Source organism: Monodelphis domestica, chromosome 6 (genome assembly GCF_027887165.1).
Source record: "Monodelphis domestica isolate mMonDom1 chromosome 6, mMonDom1.pri, whole genome shotgun sequence".
Lineage (NCBI taxonomy): Eukaryota > Metazoa > Chordata > Mammalia > Didelphimorphia > Didelphidae > Monodelphis > Monodelphis domestica.
This window is the reverse complement of record NC_077232.1, coordinates 295043776-295069094: the sequence shown is the minus strand read 5'-3', so window position 1 is coordinate 295069094 and position 25319 is coordinate 295043776. Positions and strand designations below refer to the sequence as shown.

Below are 25319 nucleotides of genomic sequence, written 5' to 3'. Positions count from 1 at the left end.
GAATTTTTCCATTCTAATTCTATTAATTTCCATTATCTTTACCACTAGAATTTTTGCAAATTAAAGAAAGTTAAATAAAATTTATTAAATAAATAAAATATTGGGTGCTGGTTAAGTTTGATCTAGACCAGTATTCTCCCAACTGTTGCTCACTAGTAATGCATGTTACAGATCCTGGAGGTGATAGATGTCCCTGGTGCCCATGAGAATGGCATGCTTCAGAGGCATGGGTCATGCTGACACTGTGACTAGTACAGGCATTCTTCTCCCTAGGAAAATTCCCTCTGGTTGGATATAAAATGAATTTTTCTAAATTGAGTCATTTTTTTCTCCAGTGATTTCTCATATAAAAGTGGAGCTGTGTTAATTAAACATGTGGCCTTACAGCAGGAAACATCACAGTTAACAAACTCTTCCAAAGCAGAAGGAAAAAGCATTCTCATTAAAACATACACATTAGTTCTCAGTGGTGATGATAATAATAGGATGTACTCCCAAGCATAATGCCTTGTTGAGTAGTAGAAAACAAAGGTACCCTAGGAGATTTGCCATTTACTGGATAATGGACTAGTTGGGACTAAAACCCAGGTGTTCTCATTCCCATTCCTAAGCTTTTTGCTTTGTGGAGGGAAAGCAACTGCTTTCAGTAACAAGATAGTAGGGAGGTAGCTACTGACCTCCTCTATCCTCTGTCAAGGTAGTACTTTCAAACTGGCCTAGCTGATTGCTGCAAGCACAGGGAGGTTAGAAACTCTCATCTATGAATTAGACTAAAATTTCTTTGGTCCTAGCTGATAAAAGCATGATATATGATTGGGTTTAGTTGATTCTGCTCCCCTATGATTTCTGGGACTCTGCCAAATATCTGGTATAATGGCAAGAGAGCTCTCAATGAAAGGAACACACTGCTCTCTTCCCTCCAGCAGCTTGTTTGCGCACAGGTATACTTAACAAATGCAGTGGCCACACACATCTGCCCAATTTTTCACAGAGTCCATGTGAGAAAATGGAACATCAGGATTGTTTTTCTTGTTGCACCTTTTTTTTGGAAGCCCATATCCTTTTCCATGAATGCAATCAGAATGATCATGGAAGTCAGTTATAAGATAATATTATTGAATCCTGGATTTAGAGCTTGAAGGGATAGCAGAAGTCATCTTGCTCACCCTCCTCATTTCATAATTATTAATAATAATAGCTAGTATTTATCTAGAATCTACCATGTGCCAGGCTCTGTGCTAACTGCTCTTTTAAAATAAATATTATCTGATCCTCACTACTACCCTAACAGGTAGGCGCTATTATTTTTCCCATTTTACAGTTGAGAAAACTGAGGCAAACAGAGGGTAAGTGACTTCACAGCTAGTACCTGAGGTCTTTCTGTCTCCAGGCCCAGTACTCTATCCCTTGTACCATTATTTAGCTAAGTATTAAAGGTGGAATTTAAAATTAATTCCTCCTAACATCAAATCCCACACTCTATCTCTATATCATGTGGCAAAGGTTTTCTTCATTATCATTGACTATTATGCCTCCATTTTTTCTCTTCATGTTTATAAAGGAAGCTAAGATGAAGCACTTCCCCAAGATCACATATAGGCGCAGAGCTCTAGAGCTGGTAGGGATCCTGAAGACTATTATTCCATTCCTTTCACTTTACAGAAGGGGAAATTTTTTGAAGGTAAATGACTTGGCCAAAGTCATATAGACCGTTAATGACAAAGATAGAATTAGAACCCAGGGCTTCTGACTCCAGAATCAATGCTGATTCTTTCCACCGCAACATCATGTTCAATATGAAACACTTTAGAAATGCATCTATATGGTTGAAACATACTCCAACAGTTATGAAATCAGGAATAATTGAGCTTTCTAGTTGGCAGCCTGACCCTTCAAGCACAGCCTCTGGTCCTATGACCATCTCAGGGTCAATGATCTCTTTCCTGAACAGATTTGGCCTCAATAGCATCTCCCAGTGGTTGACCTGGGTTTGTTCTTTGTGGTCAGGGTTACCATGTTTCCAAAGCATGGAATTACATGTACTTAGGCAAAGCCTCCATCCCGGTGTTGCTCAAGGTGGATGGTTCTCTTTGAGCAGGACCTCTTTCAGGCTGCTCAGGAAGGGCTCACATTCTCTTGGACCCTCGCTAGCATGCTTACATGGGAGCCTGCCAGGAGCACGTGGCACTTTCCTTCTCTTTCCTTGGGGATACTCCTACCCTACTCACAACCGCCGAGGGCTGTGCAGACACCAGCCAAGGAAGAGCTGCCATGGGAAAAGTCAGCTCCTTCCACATATCTAGATGAGAAAAAATTGGAGCTGTCATAACACTAATAGTGACAAGGAAGAAACTAGGTGCCACATTACCATGTGGATACATTGTGGGACTGGATTGAAAGCAAACTTCTAATCCTTATTGGCATCTAGGTAGTGCAGTGGATAGAGCACTGAGCCTGGAGTCAGGAGGACTCATTCATCTTCCTGATTTCAAATCCAGCTTCAGAAACTTCCTAGCTCTGTGACCCTGGGCAGGTCACTTAGGCCTGTTTGCCTCAGTTCCTCATCTATAAAATGAGCTGGATAAGGAAATGACAAGCCACTCTAGTATCTTTACCAAGAGAATCCCCAATAGGGCCACAAAGACTCAGACACAACTGAACAACACCACTCACTAGCTAGATGACCCTGGCCAAGTCCCTCTACCTTCCTAAGCCTCATGCTCCTCATCTATCAAGTGTGGAGGTTGGACTCAGGGGTCTCTGAGGTTCTTCCCAGCTCTAGATCTAGGATCCTTTGTGTGACACTGGGAAAGTCTCTTCCCCCCCCCCCCCCCCGAGATTGAGTGTCCTCCTTTGTAAATCTTTGATGGCCCCTTTTAGTTCCAGAACAAGGATCTTATGAATGACCTCTATGAATGTCATCCAGATGCCCAACCCTCTGCTGGTCCAAAGAAAGAGTGCTGTTGAGCAAAGCTGTTTGTCATCCGCAGTTGCCTGTCCCCTGACCCCTAGCCCACACGCCTTTCCCTCATCTTCAGGGGATCAGGACTCTGTTTGGGAAGAAGTGTCCTGATGGGTCATTTTCAAAGCTCAGATGCTCTGTGGCCCAAACTGTCACACCTACACCAGGCCTGAGGAATTACAGATGCTGTGTTCAAATCCTTTCTCTAATTATCGTGGACAGTGTGACCGTGGGCAAGTGACCTCCTTCCCCTGGGTCTTGGTCTCCTCCTTTATAAAGGGATTGGCCTGCTACTGAGGTTCCTTCCAGCTCCAGAACTAGCCTATCAGTTTCTCACCTAAGGTTGGTAGGGGGCACCTTTCAGGGGAGGGAGCTCTGGGCTTAGGGTCAAAAAGATGTGAGTTGAAATCCAGACACTTATTAGCTGTGTGACCATTGGCAAGTCACTTAGCTTCTGTCTGTCTCAGTTTCCTCAACTCTAAAATGGGGGCAAGGGGTGGGGAATGGCACTTGAGTTGTTGTGAGGATCAAATAAGATCACTGTAAAGCCCTTAGGACAGTGCCTGGCACAGAGTTAGAACTTAGTAAAGGCTTGTCGCCCTCCCCCAGGTCTCAGTTTGATTTTTAATTCTGAGGCTCTTTCAAACCAAAGGAAACACTCAGCACCATTGAGCACCACTCTTAGGGAGATGCCATTTCCAAACAACCCACACGAACTCTCCAAGGCCATCAGCAGCCTTCTGCAGAGAAACCCGAAGAGACAAGCCCACAGGATAGTTACTTTTTGACGGCTGGGGTCAGTCCAGCTGGAGCAGAGGGCTGCTCGAGGTCCTGGTTCACGAGGCAAGTGGGGAAGGAGCATCCATCACCAAGGCTGCAAGCGAGCAAAGAGCTGGCATTAGTGCGCTGGCCAAAGGCAGCAGAACCTTTGGAGCCTAGGACACTTGGTGGAAATAATCTTGTGCAAGTGTTGCCCATTGGGATGGGGTTGGAACATGTACCCATGTGACCGCAGAACCCAAGGACTGGGGCACTGGATGAGACCCGATGGGTGTTGTGATTCTTGTTCCACAGATGAGGAGACAGACTCAGACAAAGGAAGTGACTTGTCCAAGGTCTTATGGAGAATCCCACATCTAGAGCTGGAAGGCACTCAAAGGCCATGTAGTCTGACCAGTTCCTCTTACAAAGGGATTGAGGCCTGTGGTTCCACAATCATGAGAGGCAGGATTTGAGAACCCCTCCTCTGACTGTGATTAGCTCTTACCATTGTCCCCCACACCTCCCACTGCACATGGGAAACAATCCCATGCCAGACCATCCCAGCCTCACGAGTGTCAGCTCCGGGAGAGCTCCTCCGCACCTGGAAAACACAGGCAACAGCCAATACTTTTTTTCATCTCCAAATACTTGGCACAGGTTTTTTCTGAACCCCAGGCTGAAGCCATTCTTGTCTGTTCCATGGCGAAAGACAGGACTTCTGAAAGCCTCTAGGCAAGAAGAGAAAGCCAGAGCATCAACAGGGAAAACAGTCACCCTTTGCACCTGTTCAGGGAAACATCTTTGAATACCTTGACTGAACCTCAAGAGGTCCAATTAGCTCTGTGCTGTGTTAAGTGCTGAGAGCATTGGCTACACTGAAGGGAAGCAGGGACTAGAATGGATTTAGGGGAAGGGAGGTTGATTCATCTAGAAAGACAAAACTTCCCACAATGTAACTTTTATAATTTAAGAGCAGCCCTCCACCCAATTTGTCCTTGGGACCTCCTTATGAATGATGGTGCCCCAGGGTTCTCTGAAGCTACACCACCAGGTCACAAACTCCCCTCAACATTCTAAGCTGGAAAGGGTGAACATGGAAGAAGATAACCAAATGAGGGCTAAGCTAGCTCAAGGCCACCAGGTGACCAGTGCTTATAGTTTGATCACAGGACCCAGGAAATCATTTAATGGGGCAGAGAAGGGTTGTAACATGCACTGACAAAGAAGTGGGTTGCAATCACTTCATTAAGCCTTGGGGATACTTAGGGACAGGATAGAAGGTCACTTGTAGGTTAGAAAGCTGATGTAGCCTCCAAGAAATGGTGTTACTTACCTAAGGTAGACTTGTTTTTGCTAACCAGCCAACAGTGGTAGCCAAAAAGTGAAGACAAACTGACAGAGAACATGGCGGCCGCAAAGAATAAGAACATGATGTGGAACTTGGCTTGGGTATCAGGAAGGCCATTCTAGAAGGAAGGAAGGCAGGAAAAAAAGAAGAAAGAAAGAAAGGAAGGCAGGAAGGAAGGGAGGGAGGGAGAGAGAGAGAGAGAGAGAGAGAGAGAGAGAGAGAGAGAGAGAGAGAGAGAGAGAGAGAGAGAGAGAGAGAGAGAGAGAGAGAGAGAGAGAAAAGGGAGTGTGAGATGTATCTATGGGCATGGCAAGACAGAAACGGTACCTTTTCTTACAAGATACTAGTAAAACTATTTGATCCAATTTGAGGTCAATTTTGCCAATCTGTTGTAGAGTCGGAAATGTCCCAGAAATCTTATGGTCCTAGCTAGATCTCAAGAGCCTGCTCCCTCTGTATTATAACACAGTTAGAAAGACTTACTGTCCAAAACTTGATAAAATACTGTAAATCCGTTGCGGCGATAAACAGGCAGTAGAGGAGGGAATAAGCCAAGAAAAGGAGGAAAAATTTGTAATTTGAGAATCCAACACAATTGTTCACCCTGGCAACAAAACAACAGAGACATGGGGGTGAAAACCTCGCCTTGCGTCCTCAGGCACCCTTTCTTCTCACCATAAACATCCCAAGTATGCTTGGTGTTCTTTTTGGTTTGAATAATTCAAGGCCCCTTTCCCAGGCTTAACTCTGCTCTGTCAGCAGAAGAGGAACTGACCACCCATGGAGAAGGGATGCCTACGCCCTGACCACTGGTGCTCTCTGCTCTCCTAGCCTCACCAGGAAACCTTGTGCAATCCATTCGCCCGACCTTGGGAAGGGGACCTGCACATCCTTGGAAACGACGAGGCTTTGAGACAGGTTTTGGAAGGAGCTCCAGGCTCTAGTTCAGACTGAACCAGCCGTCCCTGGACTTCGTGGGGCCACAGGTTCCACTCCCATCAATGGGGAGGTGGGGACAGATGTGAGACTTGCCTTCCGGATCCAGGATTCTTCACCTCCATTTCAGAGCCCGGTCCCGACAGCGTGGGGGGGGTCTAATGGCCCTCTTCCTCCCTTCCCCGGGAGGGTGATGGCTGCTGAATGCAGCCCCAAAGCCCCTTCAGATGGCACTACTTTAAAGACTGGGGTGCCGAGACGAGGGGAATTTTTCTTTTTCGTTTTGCTTTTCTTGGGACCTAGGAATAGGGTGCTCCTGCAGTCCCTTCTAGCTCTAGAGCTGGGATCCTACAAGGGCGCCTAGATAAGCCACGTGGCCTTCCTGGGCCTCCGTTTCCTCCTCTGTAAAAGGAGGAAGGTTGGATGAGGCGAGGCCCCTTGTGGCTCTAATTCTGGGATTCCGAGAGGCTCAGACCTCGCTCTCCTTTGCAAATCAAGATCTTCTTTGGGACATGCAGAGATGATACTCCCTTCCCCTTCCTGCGAGTGGGAGTGGGAGTCTGCCTCAAGAACAGGGCCCCCACCCTGCGGGGGAGGAGGACATGGGGAGCTCCCACACTGGCAGGGCTGCCTGCCAAGCTGAGCCCTGTGAAATAGGTCAGAGAGGGAGGGGCTGACCGCGCCAGGCACTGGCGGACCTTCTTGGCCGGGTTCCTTCCCATTTCCCAGCCTCGGTTTTCTCATCCACGAAATGGAGCCAGACTAGAAAGTCTAGCCCTTGTAGCCATGCACCCCGGGCTCCTTTCACATGTGCCCCTCGTCACCCACCTCTGGCAGGCTCCTTTGCCCTCTCTCCCAGTGCTTTCTTGGAGTGGCCCGTCTCCGTCTGAGCAGGGGCCAAGGTTTAGAGTTTCCCCGGGCCCAGAGGGGGAGTCACAGCACGCACAAGAGGCTCCTGGAAGCGGGCCCGAGTTTGTACGTTTCTCAATCCGTGGGCTCACCCACAGAAAGAGCCTTTAGGAAGTCTTGCAGCACACAGAGGGGAAGGGAGACCCCTGGAGACCCGCCGCCCTCTGGCCAGCGCGGAGGCAGAAAGGCCCGTCTCTCAGGGGGCGGGACATCCGGGAGGGCCAGGACGGCATGGGAGGGAGCGCAGGACCTCTTGGGGCATCCGGGGGTCTGCTCACATGCCCAGGGGAGCGTCAAGGGACGGGAAGCCGCAGGGAAAGCCCCCTTCCTAGTGGAAAGGGCCGCCTCAAGGAGGAAGCCCTCCTGGCAGGCTGCTGTGCAGAGGCCTCTGGGCAAGCCGGCGTGGGGGCCCAGAGCCGCAGAAGTGAGGGCCTCTCTCCTCCATGGCAGCGCCAGGAGAGGCTTCTGCCCCCAAGCGCGGAGAGCAGCCTCCAGCTCCGGGGCCCACCTGCTGCCCAGGCTCCTCTGAGGTGGCCCAGCCCTTGGAAAGTCCTCTGTAAAATGGGAACAACACGCGCATCCACCTCCCAGAGAGGCTGGGAGGAACAAATGAGGTCCCGTGTATTTGCCAGCCTTGGTGCCCCATAGCCACGTCAGCTGCAGTAAGGACCTAATAAGGCCCAGAGATGCCCCCCCCCCCGCGGAGGGCACCCAAAGGGGCCTGGGAAGCCCCCCCCGTGGAGGGCACCCAAAGGGGCCTGGGAAGCCCCCCCCACGGAGGGCACCCAAAGGGGCCTGGGAAGCCCCCCCCCCCCCCCGCGGAGGGCACCCAAAGGGGCCTGGGAAGCCCCCCCCCCCGCGGAGGGCACCCAAAGGGGCCTGGGAAGCCATAGAGAAGGAATTCCTGCTGCCTGCCCCCTCCGGCACGGCTGGAGAGAAGGCTGTGCCTGCCAGGGTTGGGAGGCCTGGCAGTGCATGTCTCCAAAGTCCGCTCTGTGCCTGCAGAGATCTGCGGGATAAGAGGGTGCTGGTTCTCCTGTGTCCACTGGGGAACCAAGAAGGGAGCGAGCGCCCTGGAAACAATGCTCTGGGCAGGAGTCTATGCTCCCTTACGGTGCCGTGCCCGGGGGTGAAGCTGGCACGCAAGGCCCTGCCGGCAGAGAGCGGGGACTCAGGGAGGGCCGTGCCCACCGGGAGTCTCGAGGGCGCTCTGAGCCCCGAACTGTGTTGGCTTTCTGATAACCTGCCTTGCTAGGGGGGCAGGGGCCCAAGGGGGGCCTCTGCCAATGAATCCCTACTACGGGCAGCGCCTGGGAGAGCCCCATCTTATCACACTGGTCCTAGTTTTCTGAACTCTTGCCTTCCAACTTAGAATGAATACTACGCATTGACCTTACGGCAGAAGTGAGGCGAGGGCTAGCGACTGAGCTTAAATGATTTGCTAGGAAGTGTCTGAGGCCACATTTGAACCCAGGACCTCTCGTCTCTCGGCCTGATGTCTCGGCCACTTGTCATTTTTGCTGAAAATAAAGCCAGAAGAGAAAAAGAAGAAGCAACAGAATGGTAGAATGAATGGATGACACATTTACTGGTGGAGAAAGAGCCACAAGCGGAGGTGCAAAGTTGATTTTATCTCAATCAGTCAACATTTATTAAGCAGGTATTGAGAGTCAGGCATTATGCTAAGTACTGAAGGTACAAAAAGAGGCAAAACCCAGGTCCTGCCCTCAAGGAACTCACAGTCTAATGGGGGAGACACCAAGCAAGCAAACATGAAAAAGCAAGCTACCTACAGGATAAAGAAGAGATCATTATAATTAAATTAATAATTAATTACAATAATTATTATATTAATTATTAATCATATAATAATTAATAATTAAATTAAGATATAACAGAGGGAAGATACTAGGATTAAGAGGGATTAGAGAAGGCTTCCTGGAGAAGGTGGGATTTTAGTTGGGACTTAAAGGAAGCCAAGGAGCTCTCTGGACAGAGCAGAGTAGAGAGAGCCTTCTAGGCATGGGGACAACCAGAGAGAATACCCAGAGCTCCAAGATGGAGTTTACAGGTCACGAGAAGAATAATTTTATGGGGTTCTTGATCGCATAACAATACTTTAAAAAAAGACAGCTCTGAAAATAATGTAACTCATATAATAATGTCTCTTGTGGAGGAACAGATGGGGAGGTTCCAAGAAAGCTATGATAAGACTCTGCCTGTGAAATCCTCCGATACTTGAGCATTCACTCAGAGAACCCGAGTTCGAGACTAGTTCCTGGTTCTCTCTATGTGTTTATAAAAAAGTCATGGAGCCTCAATGGCCTTCAGTTTCATTGGTAAAATGAGGGAACTGAATTCTCATCTAGAATTTTGTGACCTGGGGATACTCAATGATTTAAAAAAATATAAAATGAATAAATAGGGAAAACTGTGAAGAGTATGTTGGAAATTGTGGTTCAGGGTTCGGGAATGAATGGTTTGCAAACCAGGCAGAAGATGTATATCTACATACGATGACTATTTTCTTCAAGAAGAGAATCGTGACGTATGTTGTGAATGCCACATAGCATGACAAGAAAGGAAATGGATATTTGAACATACAAAAAAGAATTGGTTATTGAGGTGGCCACCAATTTCTATGTATGGCCAGACCACCTATAAAAGATGATGCTAAATCAGAAGAATGAAAAGGAAAAAATATGGCATGGTAGGAGGTAACTAAATTGACCTGCTTTTTTTTTCTTTTTTACTTATGCATAGAATTTTTATTGTGGAAAAATCAAATTGGTAAATGTTGCCAATGGTAAGGAAATGCAGAATCCTATCACTGAGAAAGATGCATAGTAGAAAAAGCCATGGACTATGATCAGGCCAATAGTAAATTGACCTATTTAAAGAAGCCACTGATGCTCCAAAATGGATGAGAAAAGTAAGTGAAAAATTCTCTCATTTCTTAATGGGATTCCCCAACCCAAATCAACAGTCACTTCAAGGGGATCAGAGGAGCTTAGAAACTGCTTTGGGCAGCAAAGACCTCCTTGTCAGATGGAGAGAGAGCTGCAGCTAAGGACAATGTTGAGAGTATAGAATTGCTTGAAAAGTCTTACAGGGGTTGGAAAGGATCCTGAGCAGGATCTCCTTTTAAAACACCAACAAGCAAACAAAGGTGAAAATAAGCCAAAGAAAACCCAGTGAAAGCACCAACTGAGCCAAGCCAAGTCAAGCCATCCTGAGGAGACCTAAGGATTATGCTGGAAGCGGGATGACAAATGGGCAAAAGATGGAAAAGATCTGTAAAAGTCTCTTTTATTTATCAATGGTGGGTCCCCTCACTTGATTTCAGTCAATATCCTAGCCCTGATGTGCCTCACCGAGGTGGGAGCAACAGCCCTAGAGGAAACAAAGATAGGAAGAGTAGCTAACAAAGGAGTTATATGCTAAAGTCACCTATTTAAAAGTGCTTCTTGAGGTATCTGAACGAGATGCTTAAGGACTCAAAACCTAAAACTCAGACTTTACAGTGTGGTGGAGAAGAGTGGAAGTATTAGGACAATGGAAAGAACACTAATTCTGGAGTGGGAGGATCTAGGTTCAAATCCTGCCTCTGATGCTTCCTACCTCCCTGAACCTGAGGGAGCTGGTCCAGATGACCTCTGAGGTCCTCCCTCCTCCAGATCTATGCCTGTGGTTGACTGATTGATAGAGTTGGGAAAGTACTCCAGGTGTAACTTTGCAGATCACTCTGGGCTAGCTATATCCAGTCTGGGGATACGCCGAGTCCCCTAAACAAGACCTAGAATCTCTCTGCAGGTAGCCTGCTCCGAGATGGGTAGACTGGATGAGCCCACAGAGGGGTCCATCAGAGTCTGTGTGGGACAGACAAGACTGTGAAAAGAGCCCATGAGATGAGCCAAGAACAAAGAAAGTGGAGCGGAGTGGGCTGGCCTGCCGTTGGAAAATGGTCCAGGTCTTGGGTCATCGCCCTGAAGAACTACCACTAGAATCACTCAAGGAGCAAAGCAGAAGCACATGGTGGATGAGAGCAGGGATCATCAGAGAGAAGCCAGAGCAGAAAAGGAGGTGGCAAAGGATGGCGGGAAGATAGCCCGGGGGCTCTGCTGGTCTCCACACAATGGAAAGAGAGGCCAAGGAAGGCTCTCCGAAGATGGCGAATGGCTCATCCAGAGGACTATGGGAGAGAGGGGGGCATGGGCCATGCAGGGTGAGAAGGTGTACCATGATCTGTGCCACTGAGATGAGTATGTATATGTTGACAACAGTTATCTCCCAAGGGAAACCCAAAGCCTCTTGTAGAGTACAGTCTGAGCAGCAGGGACCTTATCAATTGTCAGCAGAAGGCAGGGCTGTATCCTCAGGACGGTGCTATTGTAGAGGGTCACAGTTAACCCAAGTTTTCTTGGTTGTGTGTGTGTGTGTGTGCATGCGTGTACATCCCTCTCTCTGGGTTCTGCTTTCTGCACTCTGCAACCTATCAAAGGGGCCTCCTCTGCCTCTCTGAATTCTGCTCCTTATCATTTGTTATAAGTGTCCTGAGACTCTTAAAGAGGCCAGTCACCCCTTGTTCATATGTATTCATACACTGCCCAGATTTATTGATTCACAATGCCAGCCACCAACATCCCGCCACTGGCTGACATAGGAGAGAAAAGACAAGCCAAATGTATCCAGGAAGTGCTGTTACACAGGTCCAGGAGCCTGGGAGAAAATGGGGACAGGAACGACACTCGTCTTGCTCCCTTCTCCACTGGGCCTAGCTCTAGCACCAGCCAGATTTGGGGGCCGTGGAGAGTGAAATCCAGTCTCTCACTTGGACTACATGGGAGAACCCCCCTCTCTGCCGGGAATCAGCCCCTGGGTCTGAGCTCAAAGGAGCCCTCTGGGGGGGTTTAAGCCCCAATCTGACAAGTCTTCATATGCACAAAACATCTAATGCTTTCAATTTCCTTAACCAATTCAATTTTAGACATGGAAGAAAAAGAGAATCATAGAGAAAGTTGTACTTACCAAGGGCAGTGGTGGTCCATTTTCAAAATACATCTAATAGAGCAAAAAAAAACAACCCCAAAACCCCACCCAATAGAGCACGGTGAAATCACAAAATCGTTAAAAGGCAACAACAACAACAACAACAACAACACCACACACACACACACACACACACACACACACACACACACACACACACACACACACACACACACACACAAGACACACAGCACTGGTATACTGCCTTATCTAAGCACTGGATTTGGAGGACCCAAAGAGTTGCTTAATAGTCCAAGTCCCATTAAGCAAACACATTACTTAGAGAAGTGTAAGTCCTACTTTAATATGGAATTGGTCCATGAACCAACACCCCATTTCCTGGGGCCAATGACATTGAAAAAGCACACCGCCCCCCCATACACATACATGTAACCCCACCACAGCATACAGGAATTACACGACAACCACAAAGTGGTTCTAAGTCTGGGTCACGTTTTTCTTGTGGCCACCAACCACAGCAAAGTCAAGGCAAGGGCTTCCTGCCCAACATCTAAGTGCAGTTTTAGCCTGTCAGAAGCTACTGGAGCATCAAACTGTCCTAAGATTTTGGGGACACCTTGTGAATCTTCCATCATGCTGAAGACATATTGATTATTCTCTCTCTCTATCATCTCTCTATCTATGTATCTATTTATCTTTATCCATCCATCTATCTTCTATCTATCTATCTATCTATCTATCTATCTATCTATCTATCTATCTATCTCTATCCATCTATCCATCTATCTGTCTATCTGTCTATCTATCTATCTCTATCTATCCATCTATCTATCTGTCTGTCCGTTCATCTATGATATAAGGTGGCCTTGTCTTGGCTATGGATGTAAAGACCAAGGGCCATCTTTAAAAGAATGGTTAAAGTTTGCTAATGGGATATTTGCACGATTAAGTTGTCTCTACAGGGATGATGAAAAAAAAAAATCATTTACTCTGTGCTTCAATGAGAGCCAGGAAAAGGCTGCTCAAACCCAGGAACTTTCCCCGGAGAATGAGGCTCCGGGAGTCAGGGACGGTTTCATTTTGCCTTTGTTTGCCCAGCTCCTAGCGGGGTGCTTGGCCTATAGTAGATGCTTAAGTAATGTTCATGGACTACAGAATATAAATTTTAGAGCCGGAAGGGTCTGCCAAGGTCTAGTCGAACCCCCCCAATTTAGAAATGGGAAGTTGAGGACAGAACTAAATTGATTCATGTCACTCTTACCCCAGTGCGCCTGACCCACTCACTGTGGAAAGGCAAACAATAGGGGCAGCTGGGTGGCTCAGTTGGATAGAGATGCAGGCTTAGAAATGGAAGGTCTTGGGTTCAAATCTGACCTCAGACACTTCCTACCTGTGTGAACCTGGGCAAGTCATTTAACCCCCATTACCTTGCCACTCTTCTGTCTTACAAGTGATACTAAGACAGGTGGTTAATCAAATGTAACCCAGAGGGTAAGTGATAATATTAACTTCAACCAGACATTTTCTGGTTTGAGAATCAGGAAGGGGATGAAAAAGACAATAAGCACAGCAAGAAAAACAGAGACTGCAAGCCAAATGGCTACACTGAAATGGGCTTGAGCCCCCTCGGATACTCAGATTCTGACCATTTCCTCTAATCACCTCCCCCTCCCCCCAACCCACCCACCCACTGAGGACTCTGAAGGGGAAATAGAAACGTCGTCTTACTTATCACAGACGGAACAGTGATGGCATCGGTCTGGCTTTATGAGCTGGCATCGGTCACAGTATCGAATTGCTAGGAACAGAAACATCGATTTAACCTTGGACTTGGCAGTCAGTCAACTACACAATTAGCCAGCAAACCATTTGTCCCCCCCCCCCCCCCTTTGAAATGGCAACCCAGATCGGCTTTTGTCACAAATCACAACTGGCTTATCCTGGGTTTGGGGGAGAAAGGATATGGGAGGGAGGGACAGGGACAGAGAGAGAAGAGAAAGAGAGACAGAGAGAGACAGAGATAGAGAGAAAGAGAGGGAGAGAGAGAGTAAGAGAGAGAGAGAGACAGAGAGAGAGGAGAGAGAAAGGAAAGAGAGAGAGAGAGTAAGAGAGAGGGAGAGAGAGAGTAAGAGAGAGAGAAAGAAAGAGTAAGAGAGAGAGACACACACACAGAGTGAGAGAGAGAAAGAGAGAGAGAGAGAGAGAGAGAGGGGAGAGAGAGAGAGAGAGAGAGAGAGAGAGAGAGAGAGAGAGAGAGAGAGAGAGAGAGAGAGAGAGAGAGAGAGAGAGAAGGAGGAGGAAGGGAGGGAAGGAGTGAGCAGATGTTACTTATACACAGATCCTACTGAACCTAGAGCTGGGAAAGGACATCTAGTCCAATGGTCTCATTTTACAGAGGAGGAAACTGAGGCCCAACTTGTCTAAGGTCACCCAGGGTTTGTGTGGATTTGAAAGGATTTGCACATCTGCAGGCAGGTCCTGTGACTCCAGACTTTCCTCTGTCTCCAGCGAGAAGGGTTGTCTTCAAGGACAGGCAAATAGTCTGAGCAAGCTTTAGCCGAGGCTTTCTCGTAACGGGAAGGCTGATTTCTGGCCAGTGACAATGTCAAAGTCCGCAGAAGACTGCAAACAGGTTTACTTGAGGCCAAGGTAAAGGAGTCAGGCCTCCTTGGTGGCAGAGATGCTGCGGTGCCCGTGGCAGGGCCCTGAGGCGGCATGAACCCTCAGCCTCTTCCCCGCAGCCAGCGGGCAGCTTTTGGGGGAAGGAGTGGCTGCTGCTCACACCAGAGTGGGCGCTGTCCCAGATAAATAGGCTGCACTAGCCAAGGCTCCCCTGGAAGGCCACTGTCATTTGGTGGCAGCAACTGTGGCCAGGAATATGGTGCAATGGGACAAAGGCTGGAGCTGCCACCAGAGGACCTGGGTGTGAGCCTCAGCTCTTCGGCTGCTTGCTGACTGCCTGTGGGACCCTGGCCAAGGTCCTCTGCCCCCTGGCCTCCCCTTCCCCGGCTGGACCGGAAGGCCTCTCCACTCTGAATCTCTGATCCTGCGGCCCACACGGAGCCAGGAGTCCTGCTCTGCGGTGGCTCAGGGCAGCTTCTTCCCCCCGGGAGGCTTTGGGTCCTTCCTCTCTCCACCTCAGCCTCGAGAATGAGACGGAAGGCCGCTCCTTCCCAAGGCAGGGAAGGGCCCTGGGCCAGCCATCTGGGATGTACCGGAGCCACACTGGAACGGAAATCTCCCTCACCCCAGGCGGCTTCTGGAGAGCAGGCCTGTGGCCCGGCGGCCTTGGGGATGCTAAGCGGCTGGAGCGGTGCCTGTCCCGGGTAACAGAGACGGCTTTCTTCCTCCACAAGCGGAGCAGAAACATCCCTTTGTCTGCTATGACAATGGGGAAGGGGAGGGGACTGGCCCAGGCCACCCACTCCCGCTTCTGGGGCCTGGCGAGTGCTCAGGGATGTGTGTAAAGCGAGGATGTACTAATACACACATGAAGGGGACCTGCGGCGGCAGCTGCTCCATCCCTAAGCAGAGAGAATGGCTAGTCCTGAAGGATGGGGCTTGGCATGGGCCATCACCCCGAGGCCGGAACCCTGAGTGCTCCCTCAGCACTCTGGGCTACCAGCAGGAACGGAAGCACCCGTGCCAGGCCCCTCGCTGAGGAAGGGAGGTACAAAGAAGGGCAAAGGCCCGGCCCTGGGCCTCCAGGGGCTCCGAGGCTGAAGAGGGAGAGACTGCACCCCACTGTGGAACTCGGGGTTTCAGAGGAAGCCTGGGAAACCATGGGCAGAGGGGAGAAGGGGAGCCTTCTGGGCCTGGGGGCAGCCAGAAACAAGGCCCAGAAGTAGAAGGGTGCATGTGCAAGCAAGCGCTCCAGACAAGGCCAGGCTTGCAGGAGCACAGAGACCTGGGAGCAAAGGGAGACAGAAGAAGGGGCAGGGTTCAGAGCAGAGCCTGGGGGCCGTGGGGAGCCGCCGAAGACTGCTGAGTAAGGGGTGACAGGCTTTAGGCAGATCCCTTCGGTGGCTGAGTGGAGACAGCCTCCAGGCAGGCCGGCCTCTCAGAAGCTATGGCAGGAGCCCAAGTGAGGCGATGAGGCCTCACACCACGACCATGACCACGTCACAGCACGGAAGGAGGCGAGTTTGAGAGAGGTGGCAAAGGCAAAACTGCCAGGCATGGCGACCTCTTGGACATGGGGAGGGGAGGGGAGAGAGTGAGGAATCCAGGACCACTCCCAGATCTCCCGCCCAGACACTGAGAGGGTGTTGGTGCCATCTACAGCGGGAAAGACCATGAGCTCCATTTTGGGTATTTAGTGATATTTAATGACCCGCTGTTTGCAAAAGTTCATTTCCTCTAACTGGCCACACTGTTGGGACAGAGTGAACAGGTCTGACCAGAGAGATGGGCCAGGGAAGGTGCCAGCTCCTCCACATTCCTATCTTGGCTTCTGCCTCCCTAGGACTCCCACCGGGTGTCAGGGAAACACGACCTGCTCCCCTGCCCTAGCGATGCAGTGTCTGCTAAGAGCAGGCTCATCACAGGCTTATCTTCCTCTTCCTCCTCCTCCTCCTCCTCCTCCTTGCCTGGATGAGGCTGGGATGGAGGTCCCTCTGAGGGGGCTTCCCAGCTCGGGGCAGACTATGCCCCCTGGCACAGCCTGAATTTCCTTATCTGCATGACAGTAATAAAAATACTCTGAACACTTTCTTCCAATAGGTGCTTGCTTATGGCCCAACAGGGTCATCCAGGACAGGTACTGGGCTTTCTCTGCAAATGTTGAGAAATGCTCTCAAAATATCATTATCGGGGAGGCAGACTCAAGATGATAGCTTAGAGGCAGCAAAAGTCCAGACCTCTGAAAACCCTTCCTTACAGATTGCAAACTAAATGCTCCCAGGGGACTGAAAATCAAACCTAACAACAAGACAGAGCCAAGGAACCCTCTGCTAGACTCAACTTATGAGGTATGCCCCCAAAAGCCTGAATTCGAGAACACTCCAGATTAAGAGGAAGAAAGAAGGAAGGTTCTGGGACCCCTTCCCCACCTAGAGCGCTAAGCCTCCAGCAGCAGCTGGAACCTCTGGGCGGGCAAAGGCGCCAGTCTGGAGGGAGTACTTTGCGGGCAAAGCTGTGCCAGGCTCAGAGCATTAAACAAGCAGAGTGCAGAGCCAGCAGCCTAGTTGCAGCAGTGGAGATACTCCATATTTCCCCCCAACCCCACTCTGGAGGTTTTGACCTCAGGGCATAGTCAGCTCTGCAACTCAGCTGGACTTAATCTCATCAAAGCTTTTAGAGGGCAGGGAGGCTCAAGACCCAACACCCCTCCCCCACAGACTGCTGGACTTAATCCTATCAAAGCTCCCAGAGCACAGGGAAGCTCAAGCTCCAAACCCCCTTCCCCAGAGACTGCCCTGACAGATTTGCTGACAAAACTCCAAGGATGAACAGGCTGACAAAAAAGCTCAAACTCACACAAAAAAAAATGAGAGGAGCAAAGGAGCAAAAGCACAGGCAACTGCAGGGAGTAAAGAAGGGGGTAAATATGAGCAAACAACAGAAAAAGAAAAAAGAAATTACAATCAACAGCTTCTATACCATTAGACCATGTCTAATTAAAAAAAGGAAAGAAAAAAACCAAATTGACAGTATCCAAAATGAAAAAGGACACCTCACCTCTAATGAGAGGAAATTAAGGCAATTATTAAAAACTATTATTCCCAATTATATGGCAACAAATATGGCAATCTAGGTGATATGGATGAATACTTACAAAAATATAAATTGCCTAGACTAACAGAGGAATAAATAGACTAAACAACCCCATATCAGAAAAAGAAATTGAACAATCCATCAAAGAACTCCCTAAGAAAAAATCCCCAGGTCCAGATGGATTCACAAATGAATTCTATCAAACATTCAAAGAACAACTAATCCCAATATTATACAAACTATTTGACAGAATAAGCAAAGGAGTTCTACCAAATTCCTTTTATGACACAAATATGGTACTGATTCCAAAGCCAGGCAGGTAAAAAATGGAGGAAGAAAACTATAGACCAATCTCCTTAATGAATATAGATACAAAAATCTTAAATAGAATACTAGCAAAAAGACTACAGCAAGTGATCATGAGGGTTATCCACTATGACCAGGTAGGATTCCTACCAGGAATGCAAGGATGGTTCAATATTAGGAAAACCATCTACATAATTGTCTATATTAAAGAAGCAAACCAACAAAAATCACATGATTATCTCAATAGATGCAGAAAAAGCCTTTGACAAAATACAACACTCATTCCTATTGAAAACACTAGAAAGTATAGGAATAGAAGGGCCTTTCCTAAAAATAATAAACCATATATATCTAAAACCATCAGCAAACATCATCTGCAATGGGAATAAACTAGAAGCCTTCCCAATTAGATCAGGAGTGAAACAAGGATGCCCATTATCACCTCTATTATTTAACATTGTATTAGAAACACTAGCAGTAGCAATTAGAAAAGAAAAAGAAATTGAAGGTATTAAAATAGGCAATGAGGAGACCAAGGTATCACTCTTTGTGGGTGATATGATGGTTTATTTAAAGAATCCTAGAGAATCAACCAAAAAGCTAGTTGAAATAATCAACAACTTTAGCAAAGTTGCAAGATACAAAATAAACCCACATAAGTCATTAGCATTTCTATATATCTCCAACACATCTCAGCAGCAAGAATTAGAAAGAGAAATCCCATTCAAAATCACCCTAGACAATATAAAATACTTAGGAATCTATCTGCCAAGAAAAAAACACAGGAACTATATGAACACAATTACAAAACACTCTCTACACAATTAAAACTAGATCTAAACAATTGGAAAAACATTGATTGCTCATGGGTAGGATGAGCTAACATAATAAAAATGACCATCCTATCCAAATTAATTTACTTATTTAGTGCCATACCCATTGAACTACCAAAAAACTTCTTTACAGAATTAGGAAAAAAAAACCATAATAAAGTTCATTTGGAAGAACAAAAGATAAAGGATATCCAGGGAAATCACGAAAAAAAAATGTGAAGGAAGGAGGCCTTGTAGTCCCAGATCTCAAACTATAATATAAAGCAGCAGTCATCAAAACAATTTGGTACTGGTTAAGAGACAAAAAGGAGGATCAGTGGAATAGACTTGGGTTAAGTGACCTCAGCAAGACAGTCTATGATAAACCCAAAGATCCCAGTTTTTGGGACCAAAATCCACTACTTGATAAAAACTGCTGGGAAAATTGGAAGACAGTATGGGAGAGATTAGGTTTGGATCAACATCTCACACCCTACACCAAGATAAACTCAGAATGGGTGAATGATTGAATATAAAGAAGGAAACTATAAGCAAATTAGGTAAACACAGAATAGTATACATGCCATATCTTTTGGAAAGGAAAGACTTTAAAACCAAGCAAGAGCTAGAAAAAAATCACAAAATGTAAAATCAATTTTGATTATATCAAAAAGGTTTTGTACAAACAAAGCCAATGCAACCAAAATTAGAAGGGAAGCAACCAACTGGGAAACAATCTACATAACAAAAACCTTTGACAAAGGTCTAATTACTCAAATTTATAAAGAACTAAACCAATTGTACAAAAAATCAAGCCATTCTCCAATTGAAAAATGGACAAGGGATATGAACAGGCAATTTTTAGTTAAAGAAATAAAAACTATTAATAAGCACATGAAAAAAGTGTTCTAAATCTCTTCTAATCAGAGAGATGGAAATCATAACAACTCTGAGGTATCACCTCACACCTAGCAGATTAGGTAACATGACAGCAAGGGAAAGAAATGAATGCTGGAGGGGATGTGGCAAAGTTGGAACATTAATGCATTGCTGGTGGAGTTGTGAATTAATCCAACCATTCTGGAGGGCAATTTGGAACTGTGCCCAAAGGGCGATAAAAGACTGTCTTCCCTTTGATCCAGCCATAGCACTGCTGGGTTTGTACCCCAAAGAGACAATAAGGAAAAAGACCTGTACAAGAATATTCATAGCTGCACTCTTTGTGGTGGCAAAAAAATTGGAAAATGAGGGGATGCCGAACAAATTGTGGTATATGTTGGTGATGGAATACTATTGTGCTAAAAGGAATAATAAAGTGGAGGAATTCCATGGAGACTGGAACAACCTCCAGGAATTGATGCAGAGCGAGAGGAGCAGAACCAGGAGAACATTGTACACAGAGACTGATACACTGTGGTACAATCAAACATAATGGACTTCTCCATTAGTGGCAATGCAGTGATCCTGAACAACTTGGAGGGATCTACGAGAAAGAACACTATCCACATTCAGAGGAAAAACTGTGGGAGTAGAAACACAGAAGAAAAACAACTGCTTGATTACATGGGTTGAGGGGATATGATTGGGGATGTGGACTCTAAATGAACATCCTAGTGCAAACATCAACAACATGGAAATAGGTTTTGATCAAGGACACAAGTAATACCCAATGAAATTGTGTGTCAGCTATGGTAATAGTTGGGTTGCTGGGTTGGGCATACCATAGCACTGGCTATTCCCATCTCCCCAGCTGGCCACTTTTTAGCCCTATACCACCAGGATAACTCCACAAAACACTGTCTGAGATCCCAACCTGTGGCTCTGAGGAACAGGCAGTGACTGAGGGTGGCCACGAAGGATGGGGAAATGCCTTCTTTTTCTTTCTACAGGAATAGTTGAAGATGATAATACCCCCCAAAGGTAGCTTGAACATCAGTGATGGCTGGCAGTTGCTCGTTTAAACCATCTGCTGTCACTCTGACTCAGCTAACAGGTTTATGAAACAATGAGTCATTGGTAAAAAAGAGATTCACATAAATGGAAAATGCGCCCTACTGTGTACATGAACACAAAATTCCTTTTGTGCATGACTATTGCTTTAAGATTTTGTGACTTTCCCACATCCAATTAAAGTTATCCTTTTGCATTGCCAAACAAAGGCTGGCTAGTCACCCTTCCAAAGAGGAGTCATGTCACCCCAAACAGTGGAGGAGTATTTGATGTCAGTCTCAGTGAATCAAAACTGAGCAGGCAGAATGAAATGGAAATCAGAGGGCGTATTGGCAACCGTACACATGACACTGTTTTGCATATCATGTTGGCATTTTATCTCTAAAGACTTAATGAAATCCCCACATATTTGTACAATATTTAATTCTGTGAGTTTAGCAGTGCTCCATTTGCTTATATTGTTTAATTTAATTATGATTGCACTGAACATGATGTTCAATATCTAAAAGTTCCCTTTCTTGCAGACCCCTAGGACATACAGGCAAATCCCCTCTCCCCCAGACCCAAGTGACAGAGGTCTACCTCCAGACATGGTTCTTGTGTAGATGGGAAGATCTTTGGCTGCTCGCTTAAGAATTTCCTGATGAGTCTCTCCTCGAGGCTCTCGTTCCAGGAGCTCCTTCTCTGCGTAGGACAGATGGAACTGGCAAATAATTACAAAGTGGAATGAATAAATATTGGCAAAGAAATGGCAGCTCATTGATTCCCTAAGTTTGGCTAAAAGAGGAAAAAAATCTGTCATTAGATTACAATGAAATAACAATATGTGTAACATGGTAGGACCCATTTAAGCTGCCATCCCATTGTTCTTGAACTAGAATTAAAAATGATATAAAAACATGACATCAATTTTTCTTCACTTTTCTTTAGACCCAGAAATCTTGTGCATAAGATTTCTCATTTTATCCTTCTCCAGTATGGAAGCTAAATTACTTTATATTCATTCCTTTAGAGAGGCCTTTGCTACTAAATGTAGGAGTGGGAAAGAGATCAGGGGAAATGATCAAGTTTTGAAAACTTCTGGAATTCCAACAGCTCCAATTGATGCAAGAAATACTTCTACCTGAACTGGGCCCAAGAGTAGGGTAATTGGTCTTCCTTCAGTGGCACTCATGAATGGACCAATCCATGCCCCAAAGGGAAGGCCACATCTAGGATTCAGAGTGAGGATACTATCCTTAGAATAAGATTCCAGCCAGGCTACCTAGGGTTCATTCAGGTAGATCTCAAACCAAAGGTGATCATTCATACAAATTCCACTCAGCATTGTAAAGTGGAGTAAAAGAACACTTTCCCAGTGGGTATAAAGACAAAGTTAATTTTGCATCTAAATTCTGCTTTAAGATTATGGATAAAGCAGAATGACATAGTTTCCAACATCTACTACAGTGATTAACTTGCCTTACCTTCTAAAGGTCTGTTTAATTAGTAATTACAAGTCTACTGAATAAATTTTCTGGGTACACTCCCCTCAGAAAAGGGTCAGGGATGGCGGAACCTAAAACAAGAACAGAGGACCCTAAGCCTAGAGCAGGATGGGATCTCAGGGTCTACTGAGTCCAACCCTCCCTCATTTCACAAGGAGGGGAAATTTGCCCAAAGTAATAAACTAAGTATTGTAGTTGGAGAGTGATGAGTGATAGTCCCAAGAATGAAGATTCAGACTCTGACCATGGCAGGAAGTGGAAAATGAGTATTGAGGAGGTGGGTGTCTTTCAGGTAGAGGTGTGCTTTAAAGGTCTATGTGTCATAAGATGAATTTAGGATGCAAGAAAGAGAAAAGGTATGGGTTTGGAGAATCCCCTTGATTGCAAAGATCCCAGTGCATATGTAGTATGTTCTCTTCTGTCTTACTTAACATCACCTGTCAACCTATAAGATGTCTCCTTTATAGGGCGGAAGGCACAGGGAAAGCCCAGGGTGGTTTGTATCATGGGTGGACAGCACAGGCTTGGTTTATACTTGTTTTTTTTTTTGCAATATTTGCTAACTGGTGAAAAGAAAAGCTCAGGGTCTCATCTCCATCACTGCTCATCCCATCGCTAGATTTAGGACCAGGTGTCCCCTTTGTCTAGTTCTTTCCATGGTAACTCAACTAAATACAACTCTCAGCAAAAGGGGCTGAGAGGGAGGGTGTTCTTGAGCACTTTTGCCTTTTGGGGTTGTTTTCCACAATGCCTAAGCATGCTGAGAATACACCTTTGAAACATGGCCTCTTACTAATATTTTGTTTTCCCACCTCCTGGAAGTATCTCATGCCCAAGGGTACCATCCATTGCCATAGTTAAAAAATAGAGAAATCACTTGAAAATGCAATGGAAAACAAATGATACAGAGAAACTATGCCCATGTGTAGACCCTGTACTGAGCTGGCTTTCTGGCCTCAGCCCATCAGAATCCAGTCTCTCTCCAAAGTTCTACTCCCTCTCCAACACTGCCACTTTAATCTCATCACTAAGAGATGATTTTAGGGACAAAAAAGTTCTTTCTCCCACCCTCCTCCAGCCTTTCACAGTTACTTCCCTTCAGGTCAATAACTCATTTCTCACCTTGTTTCAGATCTCATCTGCCCTCAGCCCAAAAATCAGCTGGAAAGTGAAAGCAATGGATCAGAGAATTTCAAGATTTAAGGCCTCAAAATCCAAGGAGGCTTTCCTTCCATTGCTGCCAAATCTCATCCTCCCTAATCCCAAGAGTACGCTAAAAGCCTTCTTTCTGTCTTCTGATCTATCATCACCTTACAGCTCTGTCTTCGACCTAGCCCAATTTCCACATGTTACCATCAACCAGATCCTTGTATGTCTTCTGCTCCCAAGTGGAGATTATCTCCAGCTTACTCTCTTGTCCCATTTTAGGGCCTGGGACAGTGCTGGGTACTGAGTGCCAACTTAGAAACTTATCAATCTATTCTTTAGAAATGAGATCCAAAGACTTATTCAGGCAACCAGAAGGGAGGCTCACAGAATCCAAGAGCTCCAAAGCCCCCAGTCCAACTTATACCTAAGAATCTCTTTTATAAGATTCTCTAGAAGTGAAGGAAATTTGGGTGATGGGAAATCAAATCAAAAGACATTGATAAAATTGGATTTAAAAACAAGATGCCCTGCAAGTGGTCATCCAGTTGCTATTTTAAAATCTCTGATGAGTGGAGAATACACTGTGGCCCAAAACATCTCATTCCAGTGCCTCGGACTCCAAACCCAGGTTTCGTCCTGGGCTCCTCATCACCTCTCATCCCCCATGTCCATGCCTTGCCAAGACCAGCTGATTTCACCTCTGCAACATATCTCAAATGCATCCCTTTCTCTCTTCTGACACTGCTATCCCCTGGTAGGTAGAGTCCTCATCACCTCACACCTGGACTATTGTGATCTTCTGTGGGAGGAAGGGGGTGTCCACCTCTGGGCTCTCCCCACTCTAGTCCATCATCCATTCAGTCACTAAAGTGACAAAATCACAGATCTGATCATGTCGCCTCTTACTCAATAAACTCTAATGGCTCCCTACAGTCTCCAGGAGCAACTGTTGTGTTTGATGTTGGAAGTCCTTCCTACCTGCTCAGTCTTCTTACTCCTCACCATGTCCCCTTCCATCCAATGGCCTCTGAGTTGAACAAGACTCTCTGTTTCTGGGCTCTAGGTATTCTCTCTGGCTGACCCCACAGATCTCTCTGGTTTCCTTCAAGTCCCAATTAAAATCCCATCTCTTATAGAAACCCTTCTTGTCATTATTTCCTATTTGTCTAGTACAGATTTTGCTTTGTACATATTGGTTTACATGCTATCTCTCCCATTAGACCATAAGCACCTTGAGGACAGGGACTGCCTTTTGCCTCTTTTTTGTAAACCCAGTATTTGGCATGGTGTTTGGCCCATAGTAGACACTTAATAAATATTTATCAAATTGAATCTAATCTCACTTTTGTGTGTCCTAAACTGTTAGGAAATATTTATTGACAACAACCCTAAATTTATTTTTTTTTTGGTATCTCCTTATCCCCTTTCCCCTTGCTGCCAGCTCTGCCCCATGGGGCCAAGCAAACCAGAGCTACATCCTTCTTTCCATAATAGACCTTCAAATTCCTCCACACAATTGCCATATGGAATCTTACCCAGATATCAAATATTCTTGGGGTTCCTTTGATGGATGTGCTCCAGCCTTTTATGGCCTTCCTTAAATGGAGCACCTGGAAATGAACTCTGGATGTGGCCTTAACCCCAAAACACATTGTCTTCTCCATTTGTACACATATGGTCCCTTCTAATGCAGCCCAGCATTTTGGGCTGCCATGTTCCACTTGACTCATTTTATCCCCAAATCTTTTTCATTGAAATTGATGCCTAACCACAACTTTCCCCATTCTCTCCTGGAGAAACTGATTTTTTTTTTTTTTGAGTCTATATCATTCATCCCAACAGGGTCAATTCTCCTCAACAGTAATAGTCTTTTTAAATAAAGAAGGAAGGAAAAATACATTATTAAGCACCTACAATACTAAGTACAACTTACAAACATCCTATTTGGTACTTACAACAACCCTGGGAGGAAT

At 46.3% G+C, this 25319-nt stretch overlaps 1 protein-coding gene across 4 annotated transcripts in view; it reads right to left on the bottom strand.

Annotated features, from left to right (window-relative positions):
* The window catches only part of ZDHHC2 (zinc finger DHHC-type palmitoyltransferase 2), a 66405-nt gene that overhangs the window by 21816 nt on the left and 19270 nt on the right, over positions 1-25319 (bottom strand). For all 4 annotated transcript variants that reach the window (XR_008913053.1, XM_056803400.1, XM_056803398.1 and 1 more), the window contains exons 4-10: positions 21293-21413; positions 13656-13725; positions 11946-11978; positions 5556-5676; positions 5058-5190; positions 4326-4452; positions 3744-3836 (exon numbers count right to left, since the gene is read on the bottom strand). Coding sequence is in view for 3 of the 4 variants with exons in the window: in XM_056803400.1 (XP_056659378.1) it covers positions 3744-3836; positions 4326-4452; positions 5058-5190; positions 5556-5676; positions 11946-11978; positions 13656-13725; positions 21293-21413 (698 nt within the window). In the remaining variant the exon portion in view is untranslated. The remainder of the gene's footprint in view (positions 1-3743; positions 3837-4325; positions 4453-5057; positions 5191-5555; positions 5677-11945; positions 11979-13655; positions 13726-21292; positions 21414-25319) is intronic.